A 16,361-nucleotide genomic window follows, 5' to 3' on the forward strand; every position below is an offset into this window, starting at 1 on the left:
CGATGCATCGATACAAAACGATTATTATTTACACCCCTAATATCCCATGATTCATTGCGAGTCAAAGCAAGCCGACTGTTCCTATTTGCATAATATATATTTAATGCTCTGAACTTCCATATCAATGCATTTTTTGCACCATGTTTTTTCTCCCACACTGCTTACATTTGATAACTGCTGCACGTTAAGAAACGGAAATGTCATGAGAGCTGTACAGAATGAAATTTTGCTTTGTATACACTACAAAGCAACAAACAAACAAAATAACAATAAAAGTTGTCAAAGTCTGAGTCTGCTCTGTTCTCAGAGGAAAAACATACTTGGCGCCAAACAGTTGTGAATATTGTAAGTGCAGTTTCTTCTAATACAAGTGTGTGAATAATGAATGAAAATAGCTTTTTTAATGGTAATTGAGTCAGATATGTGGCGGTAATGTTTGATTTATCTAAAGGTTTTTATCTGTTACTGTGTAAATGGGTTTGGCTGGAAGTTAAGGACAGATTCTAATACATCTGCAGAGTGGGGACTATAAATCTGATAGGATTTTTATTTATTTTGCACAATTTGCTTAGCTAGTAGTTTTGTTTTTATTTCCTAAGTATTTTTTGTTGGTGAATATAAGACATTTTGCAGATATATTTTTTATACATACATTGTTTAGGTTTACTTATGCCTTTCTACCCTTTTTACAGAATAGAATAGAAAATCTCTTAATGTCCCAAATTGAGCAAATTTACAGCAGCAAAAGGATTATTGAAAAACATGGTCACACAAATGTTGATCTTAGAAAAACAGATAAGAATAACATAATAGTGAAGAGTTAAAAGATAAACAATAAAATCCTGTAAAGTGTTTCAACAATATCAAACTGAGCACATGGAGAATAAATAACCAATATGCAGCTATGGACGTTTTTACAGCAATGGATATTTGAAAATAGCAGCAACATCAGAGATGTGACTGACTAAGGTTTCTATCAACGCGATGTGAAGTTTTTTAACAGGGCATTCAGATCTGGTGAAATTAATAACTGGGGATGTCTAATTCTGAAATCCTGTGTGTTTGGGTTGTTAGAGATACTGCAACATCTATCTATCTATCTATCTATCTATCTATCTATCTATCTATCTATCTATCTATCATTCCATCCATCCATCCATCTCTCCAGATGTATACTCTGCCTGTGACATAAAATATGGATCTCCATCCCTGCCACAAAGGCCATCAAATAATGTTTAAAATAAAAAATACAGTAGGTTGAGAAGGCAGAGCATCCATCCATCCAGATTTCTCCCTTTCTCCATATAGGCTATCATTTGATCATTCACGCTCTCCATAGTTCCCCTGTAGCACGAGCACAGGGCGACTGTTGCGCGCCTTTAGCGAGCATGCACGTTTCCTGTCGCTTGCGCGGTGACTCGTGCCACCTGCGCTGTGCGGAGATGCAGGGGAAACCGTATGTGATGGGGAAACGCAGCTCGACATAACACCGGTATTTCCATCAGGAAAACGCTGTTTTGCTGCTGGAGTCATCCTATCTCCCCATCTCTCTGTGTGTGCTGTACGTTAACACCCGCCAGCAGAAACACCCACCTACCCAACTCACTATTCATCAGCCATTCTCATCCTCCCCTCTCTCATGACAAGGCGCGCACCTCTGGATGCCCTAAAAAATAATCTTTAATATCTCTTAAACAAAAGTAGCACAAACAATATTTTTTTCTGCACAAATCTGCACTAACGTTGCACTAACCATTCAGTCTATTTGCAGAGTTTTTTGACGTGGGTGGGGTGTCAGCTTCACGCAGCTGCGCACGAGTCCTATCATGAAAAAAGGTTCATCGTGCGACCTGAGAAACGCGCAGTAACGGGGTGCCTGCAATGGTAACTGCGTTATAGTTACAGTCAAAGTAATTAGTTAGATTACTCATTACTAAAACAAGGTAACGGCGTTAGTAACGCCGTTACTTTCAACGCCGTTAGTCCCATCACTGGTTATTGACCATTTAGAAGATGCCAACTACAAAAACATTTTTTCTAGAGGGGGTTTTGACGCCCCCCCCCCAGTGCAGCGTCCTTATGCGTTGCATAAACTGCAAACCCACTTTCTGCGCCGCTGGGAATGATTATGACCTGAATGACAGGCATCATATTTATAAAAAGCACTTTGTGATGCCTGTATATGGAATCAACCAGTGATGGTTTAATAATGCTGCTTTGATACTGTCTCACAGAATACTGACACCTGCTGGACCTTTAAAGACACTACAGGCAGCGTTATTCTTGATTCTCCGACGTCGAGAATCAAGAATCCACCTTTCGTATTCCATTTTCAGATTTTTTTAAAGTGTTTAACAGAGACGTTAGCACCTCGACGTCGGAGTACACAGAGTGAAGCGAAAAGACTACAACTGTGTAAACAGGCCCCATTTCCGTTTCCGGTGGCAGGGGAATATTGACTATTCCAACAGAACACAATGGGATTTACAAAATGCTAAATAAAACACTACAGGAACGTTTTTTCTTTACAAAACTTTTTTTGGAACGTCATTGAACAGCGCTGACGACCCGGTGAGTAGCATATTTAAAAAAAAGAACGTTTAAGGTTGTTTTAAGGACATTATCGGGCATGCACTATGGAAGCCGTTCTGAAGCAGCCAGGGGTTGATTCTAAATGAGCCAAAAAGCAGAGACAGGACCAATTGTCAAAATTTTGGTGTCGATCATTCGATTTCATCCTGGACACTACAGAAAATGGGCTAAAAGTGTTAAAAACCGAACTTCTCCTTTAAACTTAAAGTGCAGAGCAAAGAAAACAAAATCAAATGTTTTGGGATGCCATGATAAAAAGGCATAAGGTATGTATTTTAGGCTTGTCCTGCGGTAATTAACTGAAAATAGAAGCCATGACAGAACAGTCACACATCTTTAGATAATATATCATTAATTGTTTGGCTTTTTGTCCTAGCTCAAAATCTAAAATGTCCTTTTAATCACTGCAGACATTTTTCAGTAGTAATAAAGTTTTGTAAATTTCAAACAAATGCTAACTTTAAATGGTGTTTTAGCTCCTTTAAATCTACATACATTTAAAGTGCACAGCATGGAAATAATGAGTCAATTAGAAAGAAGAGGAATAGAGATTAGTAAAGCCATTTCTCTTAAAGCTTACTTGTTAAGCATCAATGGCAGATTTTTCTTTAGAAATATAAGCATCTCTGCATTTTTGGCAGACAGCTTGTTCCTCTTCTCATCTACAATATTCCCTGGTGTGCTAAAAAGTCGCTTACTATCTACACTTGTGCATGGAGCACAGAGGTAGGCGTGGGCTGCTTGTGCGAGAGCGGGGAAACGACTTTTATTGTCTCGCCAAAAAACAAGCGGCTGTCCGCTCCGTGGGATGACTGGCTCTGATAGGTAGAGGTTCATCTGCGATGATGTTGAGCTGCTGATGTCACCGCCACCATGTTCCCCGTCTTCATCCTACAACTATAGCGTGTCAGGAGCCAGCTCGTGGTACTTTCTCTGGGGGCTCGGTGCCAGTCGCTCCCAAACTTGCCTCACCACAAGAAAACGGACTGTCCGTTTTCTTCTTCTTCCCCACTTCCAGTCGCGTACCGATGCAGAGCAACTACAGCGCCCCTAGAGGAATCGGAGGAGTGAATTCAACAAGTAGTGCGTCTCATCGGCCCATCTGATCAGCCTTTATAGAAACCGCCGATCAAACTATTTAAAGCCGTTATCAGCCGATAACGATCGGTGACCGATCAATCGGAGCACCCTTAGCCTAAAGACATATTTCTACATAAGCAAGAATCTTTTCTTCAATGAAATCTGGTAAGGATTGTCTTTTACCTTTTCCTTTCCATGCCTTTTGTCCATCAGTCAGCATCAAACTGAAGCCTAAGCCTAAACTCCTCCCCTCCCAGTCCACTCGCAGAAAGTAGGAGACGTCTGACTGAGATGAGAAGTGGATTTCACGCACTGATGTGTGCATCCCTGCAGAAAAACAAAGCACAAACAGGAAAAAGTCAATTTGCTGTTTCCAGATGCTTCCAATGTTCAAAAAAAAAAAAAAACTATTTGAACCTAAACCAACTCATTGCAGTAAAACATTCTGTATATTGTTCTGGAGGATTATTGTAATATTAGAATGCTATATCAGGTGTAATAATGCAATTAGGAGCAGCATTTGTTTTTCTTCCATTGTTCAAGGCCACCATGGATATTGACTAACTGTCTTTAGTGCCCAAACAGCTCATAGCATCTGTAAAGATAAATGAAAGTGTAATCATTGGTGGATTAAAAACACTACTTGGAGCTAGAACTCTACTCAAACACTGCCTAAAATGTTGCATCAAGGTGACCAACACCTACTAATTAAAATTTAAACAACAGTATTTGTCATTGTACTTGATGTGTATTTAAAACAGTTAAAAAAAACAATCCGCTAGACTTTGTTTCCAAGTTTGAAGACGTTTTTTTTTATTAAATTAAACCAGCTGTTAACGATGGCCGTTAAGGGCATTAATGATAACTCAATTACTAAATCAATTGATTATTATTTCAATAACTGATTCATCCAATTAATTGTTTCAAACCTAAAACATAAAAAAAAATGTATTTGGTCATTTGGTATGGATAGACACACATTCATATAGCTAATTAACAGCACATGCCCCTATATAATTAACACAGATATAAATGTATCTTATATTATTAATTAACAAGTAAGCAGCAAAAAGAAATAGAACAGTTCAATGTAAAGTGTAATGGACTGGATCTCCGATATCTTATCAACATTATGTGATCATTAAGCCGTACACTGTATGATTTTTCCCATCGTACAGTGAGCTACATTATACATTAATACAGTGAGCTGTTTGTCTCACACTGTAAGAACCGGCGCTCTGATGCGATTTACCTGCTCACACTGTTCGTCTAAAAACCAGGTAGGGCTCAGCTCCACAGTGTTGGAGTTAAACGCGCTGCCTTGGCAATCTGTGCAATTTTATGCTGAAAGCCGTAAAAAATTTAAATTTTACAGAAAGAACCCCATTTCACTCGCACCCCCGCCATGCTTCTTTGTTTACATCTAAGAGGAAGAAGAAGAAGAGTTCCTGTTTTCGTACTGCGCGATTTCCCCACGACCACCTTATGACAGGCCTTCGTTACCCCCCCTGTACACTACACGATGCACGATCAGGCTGAAAGTCGGTCCCATCAAAAGATTCTCGCATGACTGGAGAATTGGCTGGAAAAGGGCAAAAAAAAAATAAATCTTGTACAGTGCATGACCGGCTTTAGTCAGTACCAGAGGCGATATCAGAAACGGGTATCGGGTCGGTGCAACTCAAGGATAACCCACTATTAGTCCACTCTATTTGCTGCTACAGGCAGTCAGGAATGAAATTACTATTGCAGCTCATGCAGACATTTGGAACCCTAATCCATAGCTGCAGCCAGCCCACACTGGACCGGCGGAAAAACAAAACAACTCCTTAGTACACTAAATACTAATACTAAAATACTAGAGTTGCATCTAACGATTATTTTGCAAATCAAATAATCTGTAATTATCTTTTCTCTTAATAATCAGTTAGTAAAAGGTTTCTTAAAGGTGATTTTTTTCACAGAATCAAACCAGGTGAAACTTTTCCACTTGAGGAGTTCTAGGTAGAGCATATCAGACAAATAAAAGAAAAAAATTCCTTTTTTTTTTTTTCAAATTTTGTAGATTTACTGCTCTAAGTGTGTTTCTATGTCAGCTAAATGTATAATATAGTCTCTACACTCCAGTATAAAATTAATACATTATTAAATTGGTTGACAATTATTTCAATAATCCATTAAGTAATATTAATCCGCTTATTTATTTCAGCCCTACTAAATACATTTTAATCACACTGAATTAAACTAAATAGCAACTGTTCAACTCTGAAAGGCGTAGCTTTGAGCACAGGTTTACCGTTATAACTTAGTTGCCAGGTTTAGATGTAACGTTTACCTATGTTTGCACCTAAAGTTAAACTCTTAACTATATAAATACTGGATGCCCTTTTGCTAAACAGTTTCCCATATTCAATGGAACAAACTGTGTTATAATTAATGTTCATGTACTTTTAATTTATATTAGTATTGTTTTTTTTTTTTTAAAGATATCCAGGGTTAATAAAACAAAAATCTGCATGACTATAACATGCACAGGTTTTGAATGGAAATTGTCTATTTTTTAAATATTCTATTTTATTTTCAGATTATAAAATTACAGACCAAATAATTAACTTAATAAAAAACTTGCCATTTTGTAGATTTTCAGTTTTGATTATTTCATGCCATACTTTATCAAGGTACAGAAGACCATCTACCTCAAGGTTTTCATGAATCAAACCTGGATGGTGCTGCCTTATACAGCTGCTTTTTTTTTTTATCTCTGCTTCTGTCTCCTTGAACCCCAGTCGGCCTCAGCAGATGGCTGCTCACACTGAACCTGGTTCTGCTGGAGGTTTCTTCCTGTTCAAAGGGAGTTTTTCCTCTCCACTGTCGCTACAAGCATGCTTAGTGTGAGGGATCGGTCTCCGCCAGTCACGTGACATTTGTTGCTAAGACGCCATTTTTGGTGGAAAAGGCGTAGTGTAAACAACCGCAGCATAGGTAAACGAAGGACTAAAGGATTGAGTTTGTTTCTCTGACTATATGGAAAAAAGTAAGCATAATGCGAAATAACCGTACGGTGTCGTGCCAAGGTAGTTATCCCTGCGAAAATTTGTATCCCCTCGTCGGGAGCGCGCACGGAGTAGGAAGAACAGCCCGAGTTAACTCCGCTTCAATTCCAACGTGCAGAACTTGAAATTTGAAAGGTTTTACGTGTATGAAAGTTGAGCTTTACTGTTTTATTCTTTTACTTCACATGTTTTAGCAGAATACCGCCAGTGATATTGATCTAAAACTAATAATAAAACACAAACGCTTGCTTGAAAGCTGGTCGCTGACAGCAGTGTCTACTCCTCCCTCTGAAAGCAAACAGATCCTTGTTCTTTTCCACACGTTCATTAAAAAAATCTCTCATTGTTTCACAGTGTCCAAATGTTCTCATCTCATTGAAAACTGTTGTAAACCATATACTTGTAATAAAAATGAAATAGAAAATGGACTGCACGTGTAATCATTAAAGACTTTATGCAGAAGGAAAATATTTTTTTCCTGGTTTAAATTTAGTACTTAAATCTATATCTGTGTTTACAGTAACGTACAATTTATCTATGTTGTACTATCCTTAATAAACAGTTTGTCTTCTAACATCAGCCATTTTATTTCATCCCATTTTGCCACAATTGACAATATGGGATGAAATAAAACCTGCTGTAATCTGTTCCCCCTGTCTAAATCAGGCAAAAAAGGTCCCAGCTTTTTCATTTTTGGCTTATAAGCATCATAAAAGATGCTTATAAGCCAAAATGCTTATTCCCCCCTTATAACTTTAAGAAATAAAGGTCCATCACATCAAAAGTTTCAGGAGTTAGTTGTCATCATAACAGATGTTTATAAGCCAAAAATGAAAAAGCTGGGGCCTTTTTTGCCTGATTTAGACAGGCGGAACAGATTATAGCAGGTGGCCTGCTATAATTTGTTCCCCCCTTATAACTTTTAGAAATAAAGGTCTATCACATCCAAAGTTTCAGGGGTTAGTTGTCATCATAAAAGATGCTTATAAGCCAAAAATGGAAAAGCTGGGGCCTTTTTTGCCTGATTTAGACAGGCGGAACAGATTATGGCAGGTGGCCTGCTATAATTTGTTCCCCCCTTGTAACTTTAAGAAATAAAGGTCAATCAACTCCAAAGTTTCAGAGGTTAGTTGTCATCATAAAAGATGTTTATAAGCCAAAAATGGAAAAACTGGGACCTTTTTTGTCTGATTTAGACAGGGGGAACAGATTACAGCAGGTTTTATTTCATCCCATACTGCCAGTTCTTGCAATATGGGATGAAATAAAACGGCTGATGTTAGAAGACAAACTGTTTATAAAGGATAGTACAACATAGATAAATTGTACGTTAATATAAACACAGATATAGATTTAAGTACTAAATTTCAACCAGGAAAAAATTATTTTCCTTATGCATAAAGTCTTTAATGATTACACGTGCACTCCATTTTCTATTTCATTTTTATTACAAGTATATGGTTTACAACAGTTTTCAATGAGATGAGAACATTTGGACACTGTGAAACAATGAGAGATTTTTTGAATGAACGTGTGGAAAAGAACAAGGATCTGTTTGCTTTCAGAGGGAGGAGTAGACACTGCTGTCAGCGACCAGCTTTCAAGCAAACGTTTGTGTTTTATTATTAGTTTTAGATCAATATCACTGGCGATATTCTGCTAAAACACGTGAAGTAAAAAAATTAAACAGTAAAGCTCAACTTTCATACACGTAAAACCTTTCACATTTCAAGTTCTGCACGTTGGAATTGAAGCGGAGTTAACTCGGGTTGTTCTTCCTACTCCGTGCGCGCTCCCGACGAGGGGATACAAATTTTCGCAGGGATAACTACCTTGGCACGACACCGGCAGCCTCTCACACAACACGATCGTGTCATTTCTGGTAAATGCCGAAAGAACAGCCGCGTGTGGGTTGTCTCGACTTTCCACATAATATGGTGGTTTTCCCACGATGCACCGCGCCCGAGGTAAACATTGACGTCACCTGGCGCAGACCGATTGCTGAAGAGTCAATGAGTCGATGCAATCAACTAGTTTCCTTAGATAGAAAAGTCTGAATAAATCTGACTGGACGATCTGATGAACTGTAAAGTGCCTTAAATGGCATGTGTTTTGATTTTGCGCTATAGAAATAAACTGAATTGAATTAAAGTTAGATGGAACCGGTGCCTGTGTTTTTATACAAACAAGTGAAGAAACAGAAGGTCTGGAGAGTGCAATTCTGTACCCCACCAAACATTTTCCACAGAAAAACCCAGATCGTAACATACCTTCTGTCATGCAGTCTACCCTTCCAATATGGCGGTCGCGTTTACGTAAGAAACCCTTCCTAAAGTTGCTCTTCTCTGTATTGATCCCCCATATTCAAACCCCAATAAAGTGTGAATCTCCATATATATAAAATCTAACAGCTAAAAGGGGAAGTCATAAATATCTGTCCCGTAATAAATAAAAAGAGGCAGATATAAGAGGAGATAGCAGTTAGCTTCCAGCGCTAAACATGCACGAGCTATTTGTAAACACGGAACCGCTAAAGTTTGATACAACAACAGAAGCATGCTGAAGAGCTCAGGACCACTTCTAATACCAGACAAAACAGGAGTCTTTTTCTACCTTAAATTGAAGAGCGACGTCCTCGCCGAACACTTACAGAGAAAACCGGCTCTGTTGTATGAAGCGACCACCGCCTGGGAGATTCAAAACAAAAAGCTGAGTGACGTAATCAAAGAGCGACACTTCTTCTTCATTAAATTTTAACTTGGCACCAATTTAAAGGGGCATTACCGCCAACTACTGTTTCGAAGTATGGGCAAGGATACATATGTATACAGTGTTATTTGTGTATACAAAAAAAAAAAACATAAATAAATAAATAAAACAACTGAAAACAGTAAATAATATCCTCATATAAAGCCTTGTGCCATAGACTAGACTAGAGCATTCACATGTGGTCTGTTACAACACCCCAACATATTATTTAAAGAACACATTTACATTATTTTTTAATCCCTTCAACCGCTATCCAAACCCACCTGTTGCAGAATGTCGACATCTTAAGATAACATGTTTAACTGTCTTCTCTTCCTTGCCAACTTAATATTTCCCAACTGCATGTTTCCCTATCATGTGCAAAGAACTATTGAGGTAGGACAATCATGTCTAACATAACTCTTGCACTAACTGTTTCTTCTCTCAAATATGATCCTTGCACTTTTGTCCCTGATATGCTATTGTGAACGTTGTACAAATATCTCTTCTTTCCCTTACCTATGGAAGCCCGTTTCCGCCACATTGAAAAAAAAAGCCAAATAGAAATTCATAATTATGAGATACAAAGTTTGAAAGTTAAATATCTCATAATTATGACATTTTAACTCATAATTATGATTTTGTATCTCATAATTATGACTTAAAAGTCTAATTTATTAATTTGAATCTATTCAATTTGATTCAATTCATTGTATGCATCGTGTAATATACAGGGGGTAATTAGGGGCTATCAGCTTTCACGACCACCTCCCGATCAGGAATCGTAAGGTCAGGAGAAAATCAAATATGTTTGAAATTCAGTCGGCAGTCGTGGAGAAATCGTTTAATGCACAAACAAGGATTCGTCTTCTTCGTCCTCCAGATGAAAACACAGAAACATGGCGGGGTGTGAGCAGAGATGGGAAGTAACGAAGTACAAATACTTTGTTACTGTACTCAAGTAGATTTTTCTGATATTCACTGCATGAAAAGTGGGATTTTCGTCAATATGCGGCACTGTAGATTGTCGTGGAACTTCAGGTTAGCGGCAGTTTACGACAATTTGCAGGCTTCGCCGAAAACCCCCGTAAATTGTCAGAAATTGACGTGGACTCTCTTAGGCAGTGTTCCCCCCATGCCTCCCCCCCATGGAATTCTAGGGGAGGCTTTAACATGTAAATGAACATGCTGTGAGCTGACAGAGCAATACATTTAGAGCCGTAATTATAAAAAAAAAAAATTGCATTTAAGATAAAAAATAAAATGTTATCTGTCAATATGCTCAATTCACAATTACTTAAGTGGAAAAGTTTCAAGAAATGAGTCTGAGATGATTCACTTTATAACATGGCGCATTATCCTGTTGGAAGTAGCCATGAGAAGATTGGTACACTGTGGTCATACGGTCCGGCCAGGTCAAGATCCGCAATTGCAATCGCACCAAACAGGAAAAAGAACATCGACAAATTCCGGTTCGTCAAATTAAAATATAGCAGCAACAGATCGGTGACTAGAAATTATAGCACAATTCTTATATATAAAAAAAAAAAACTAACACCGTTTATTTAAATGATTGGATCCAAACTATTGGTTATTCACCAACGAGGAAGCAGATTTCTCATCTCCATCAAAATATTTATTTTATACCGAGGGACTTAAACTTTAATCAAATCCATTCAAAAGAAACTTCTTATTACAGGAATGAAAAGAGAGGCTGAGTTTGGGAGTAGTGAACAAGTTCATTAAAAAAAAGCAGTTTTGAATTATCCTTATCCCCGTTACAAAAATCTACAAAAATATAAATATATATTTGGGCAGAAACTGAACATATGCTGGATGATGGTGGGATTTTTTTAATATGTCATATTAAATTAAGCGCTCACAGGGTTCATACAGGAATGAGTGACTCTAATTTAATGCTATTTTAATGCTATTTGAAATGATTTTAATGCCATCATCAAGAACCATGTACACAAGTTATTAGTGTACATGAAATATGAAGGAGCTGTAAGCACAGTTCCATGACTCCTGTATGTATGTAAACACACACATATACGTATATATATATCCTCTAGCTTTTTCTCCGCCTGGAGCGATATAATATATCTGACGAAATTGTTTTTATAAGCATTTTTTATTAAAGAATTATAAATACTTCGATAAACATATTTAAATAATTTTAGTGCCAATTAAGGCCTTGATTTAAAAAAAAAAAAAAAAGAATGATTTTTTAATTATTTTTATTGATCCGCGGAAACCCTGGTTCATCTCGCGCATGCTCTGTACGATCTCCAAGAAACTCAGAGCGGAGCTCTGCAGCCACAGTGGAGGATGGATGCTTTGCTTTGTGCAGCGGTCTGGAGCGTCTGGATTTCGGGGTAAAACTCCTCTTGGACGCGATGGCGACTCTGCATCGAACAAGACGAACTCAAAGAAGAGATGCTAGCGGTAAATATATGTTCGATTACTGCCTGCTAGGCTAAAAGCAGCCTAGCCTAAGCTATGGCTAATAGCAGCCTAGCTATTAGCCTATCTAGCCTAGCCTTGCAAGAACAAGCTTTATTAAAGTGTATTTTTTGTGATTCACAGGAAGCAGTACGCCGTCTTCACAACTCGGAGACTAATTGCAGGCGCTATGAACCGGAGCAAGGGTAAGATTTAAAGAATATGCTTTCATTCTGCGGTAAAAGGCAATGGATACGGATGGATACCGATCATAGCTGTACATTTTGTTTTCACAGACCTCCTATTTGCTCGGAGCCATATCAGCAAGTCCAGATTTGCACGATGTTGATAAAGACCACATTGTGTGTAAGTGACTTGTTTTAATGTTTTCTCCTTCCTTGTTACTGTGACTTGCGTTTGATTTTTTTATTCATACCACTCTCATTTAATTGTTTTCCAGCTGCCTGTAAGACGTATTTTCAGACGGTATGCAGGAGCTTCAGATATACGCAGCCAGCCAACACGCTGCGTGCGGAGGCAATCTGCTCGGAGTCAGGCCAGAAGAAAGAGGGTAAGACTTTATTTGGTGACTATTTTTCAGGTGAATTGATAGATGTGTTGTGTCCATACGCAGAGCACTGATTCATTGTTTTTTTTTTCAGCTGCTGAAAGCGAGGCAGAGTGTGCTAGCAGATGAGGAAGTGGAACTCTGGAAGTCCGCCTTCCTCGGCGGTGTCTCTGGATGGATTGTACGGTCGCCGCCATTTCGTAGGCCGGATCTCACTGAACTCTGTGTTAAGCTGCAGTCCCGGTTAGAAGTGATGCCGAAGTGCAGGGCCACGCACAGTAGGCATCTGCACATCGGACCTGCCTCGGAGGGAATGCTGCCAGTTACCTCCAACCCCGAGGAAGCAAACGGACCGTTCACGGAGTTGTAATTTTTAGAAACGCATGTGTTTGGATACGCGTTGTATATAGTTGTGTGTGTTTTAATAAAGCTCTTTCTTTGCATAAACAGCTTCCTGGCAAATCTTCATTTCCTGTATAAATTCATTCATGTCCTTGATGGTAGCATAATAATTGTGTAGTAGTGTAGGATAACATAAATACACATCATATGAATGAATAAATATATGAATGAATAAATATATATATATATGAATAAATATATATATGTAAATTTATATGTAAATATATATATATGCCAACCAATCACGAGCGACTTTACTTGTTTAAAAAGAAGTGGTTCCGTCCAATACTCAGTAAGAAAATTAAAGCCTGGCGTGGCCACGTTTGGTTTTGCTGCCAATCACGAGCGATTTCACTTGTTTGAGAATAGTGGTTTCAGCCAATACTGAGAAGGTTATTCAAGCCAGACCTGGCCAGCCGCGCGGGTTTACTGCATTCATATGCTAATTAGGGCCATTAGTACAGCTGATCGCTCTCCACATACCTCATGGTACGTTTCCGACAATTTGTGGCACGACAAACGCGGACAAGCACGGGTTGCAAATTGTCGGAAACTGACGAAAATCAGGCAGATCTGCGGGAGTTTACGGGGGTTTACGGGGACGAAAATCTCACTTTTCATGCAGTGATTTTTACTTTACTACTTATTTTTATGGCGACTTTTTACTTCTACTCCTTACATTTTTACACAAATATCTGTACTTTCTACTCCTTACATTTTAAAAAAATTGGCTCGTTACTTTAGTTTTGAATCATTTCAATGGAGTTACCGTTATTATTTTTCACGTCATCAATACCAAATTCAGTCTAATTGGATGGGAATCTACGTTGCATTTGACGCACCACTACAAGATGAATCGACAGATTCGGCGGTATTCATTGGCGGCAAATCATTGCAGCTTGGTGGCGCTGGTGTTAGCATAGTAGCATGGACGACGAGATGATTGAAAATGAACACAACAGAGATCTAGTCCTATTGGCAGACATCCATTTAAAATGTAGGAAACGGCATGAAAAAGTGGTTTCTACTTTTACTTTTATACTTTAAGTAAATTTACAAGCCTGTACTTTGTTACTTTTACTTGAGTAAAGAAGTTTAATCAGTACTTCCACTTTTACCAGAGTATTTTTTAACACAAGTACCTGTACTTTTACTCAAGTACGGAAAGTGAGTACTTTTGCCATCTCTGGGTGTGAGTGAAATGAAGTTCTTTCTGTAAAATTGACAGACTGTAGTAGCCACGTTTGTTCAGTTTCCTCTTCTACTCATTTGGTTTCCGGATAGACATGTCGGATTAGCACCATCTCACTGCAGAGCTGAGTCCGACGTGATTTTTAGACAGTGTGAGCAGGTATCAGGCATCAGAGCGTCAGTTCGCACAGTGTGAGAACATACATTGTGAGCTATAACATTTAAACCCTGCAGTTTCGTCGTACAGTGTGAGCTGTAGCTGCGTGCCACAACTGAAAAAATTGTACAGTGTATTAAGGTCATAACTTATTACGGTTTCTAGGGACATTGCTATCTTTTGTTAGAATACCAACTATGTTCAAAAGGAGGATGGAAGATAATGTTGTCATGGTTTCGGTTATGTTGTGCTTTACTTTGCTCCATGTTTCCTAGTTTTATTGGTTTAATTCCTATTTTGTTGTAGTTTCTAGATTTATGTTAGTTCTCAGGTTTTCCTCTGTTGCCCTCTGTTGTGTGTGTTCCTTTCCCCCTGGCTCCCTCGTTGTCTCCTCACACCTGCTCCCTGTCAGCTCGTTAGCCCTGCCATTGTCTCAATCAGCTACACACACTCACCGGCCACTTTATCAGGTACACCTGTCCAACTGCTCGTTAACACTTAATTTCTAAGCAGCCAATCACATGGCAGCAACTCAGTGCATTTAGGCATGTGGACATGTTCAAGACAATCTCCTGCAGTTCAAACCGAGCATCAGTATGGGGCAGAAAGGTGATTTGAGTGACTTTGAACGTGGCATGATTGTTGGTGCCAGAAGGGCTGGTCTGAGTATTTCAGAAACTGCTGATCTACTGGGATTTTCACGCATAACCATCTCTAGGGTTTACAGAGAATGGTCCGAAAAAGAAAAAACATCCAGTGAGCGGCAGTTCTGTGGGCGGAAATGCCTTGTTGATGCCAGAGGTCAGAGGAGAATGGCCAGACTGGTTCGAGCTGATAGAATGGCAACAGTGACTCAAATAAGCACCCGTTACAACCAAGGTGGGCAGAAGAGCATCTCTGAACGCACAGTACGTCGAACTTTGAGGCAGATGGGCTACAGCAGCAGAAGACCACACCGGGTGCCACTCCTTTCAGCTAAGAATAGGAAACTGAGGCTACAATTTGCACAAGCTCATCGAAATTGGACAATAGAAGATTGGAAAAACGTTGCCTGGTCTGATGAGTCTCGATTTCTGCTGCGACATTCGGATGGTAGGGTCAGAATTTGGCGTCTACAACATGAAAGCATGGATCCATCCTGCCTTGTATCAACGGTTCAGGCTGGTGGTGGTGGTGTCATGGTGTGGGGAATATTTTCTTGGCACTCTTTGGGCCCCTTGGTACCAATTGAGCATTGTTGCAACGCCACAGCCTACCTGAGTATTGTTGCTGACCATGTCCATCCCTTTATGACCACAATGTACCCAACTTCTGATGGCTACTTTCAGCAGGATAATGCGGCATGTCATAAAGCTGGAATCATCTCAGACTGGTTTCTTGAACATGACAATGAGTTCACTGTTCTCAAATGGCCTCCACAGTCACCAGATCTCAATCCAAAAGAGCATCTTTGGGATGTGGTGGAACGGGAGATTCGCATCATGGATGTGCAGCCGACAAATCTGCGGCAACTGTGTGATGCCATCATGTCAATATGGACCAAACTCCCTGAGGAATGCTTCCAGCACCTTGTTGAATCTATGCCACCAAGAATTGAGGCAGTTCTGAAGGCAAAAGGGGGTCCAACCCGTTACTAGCATGGGGTACCTAATAAAGTGGCCGGGGAGTGTATACTCCCCCTCTGCAGTCACTCCTGGTTGGTTCCTTGTCGTTGCTGGCTTCTCATGTTGTTGTCTTCATACCTCGTCTCTCCCCGGCTCCTCGTGTTTGGTTTCCCCTGATGTCTCCATGGTTCTGGTTTGCTTTACGTTTTTAGTTGGATTTTCGGATTCCTACCTTTGTTAAACTGTTACCTTTGATTAAATTTGCAAGAACTCACCTCTGCCTCTGCATTTGGGTCCACAAACACCAACCAAGACGTGACAAATGTGTGAATAAGACACAAATGTTTTTTCAGAAAAAAACAGGCGGCTTGCAAGACTGAAAAAAGCATGATGCAAACTGAGCTGCGATACGGTAGGAAGAGAGGAATACTACAGAAAATGCATGAATATTGAAGAAGTAGGCTGCCAGGGAGATGGAGACATCTACTGTTGCAACTGCTAAAGAAAGATGCCCAATGTTT

At 39.3% G+C, this 16,361-nt stretch overlaps 1 protein-coding gene across 1 annotated transcript in view; it reads right to left on the reverse strand.

Annotated features, from left to right (window-relative positions):
- xrcc4 (X-ray repair complementing defective repair in Chinese hamster cells 4) overlaps positions 1-9,447 on the reverse strand; it is a 51,531-nt gene extending 42,084 nt beyond the window's left edge. Inside the window, exons 1-2 of the mRNA XM_038306945.1 lie at positions 9,339-9,447; positions 3,856-3,999 (exon numbers count right to left, since the gene is read on the reverse strand). Coding sequence (XP_038162873.1) covers positions 3,856-3,997 — 142 coding nt within the window. The 5' untranslated portion in view covers positions 3,998-3,999; positions 9,339-9,447. The remainder of the gene's footprint in view (positions 1-3,855; positions 4,000-9,338) is intronic.
- Positions 9,448-16,361: the final 6,914 nt, after the last annotated feature.

This window comes from Cyprinodon tularosa, unplaced genomic scaffold (genome assembly GCF_016077235.1).
Source record: "Cyprinodon tularosa strain WSP-4 unplaced genomic scaffold, ASM1607723v1 ctg598, whole genome shotgun sequence".
In the NCBI taxonomy this organism is placed as follows: Eukaryota; Metazoa; Chordata; class Actinopteri; order Cyprinodontiformes; family Cyprinodontidae; genus Cyprinodon; species Cyprinodon tularosa.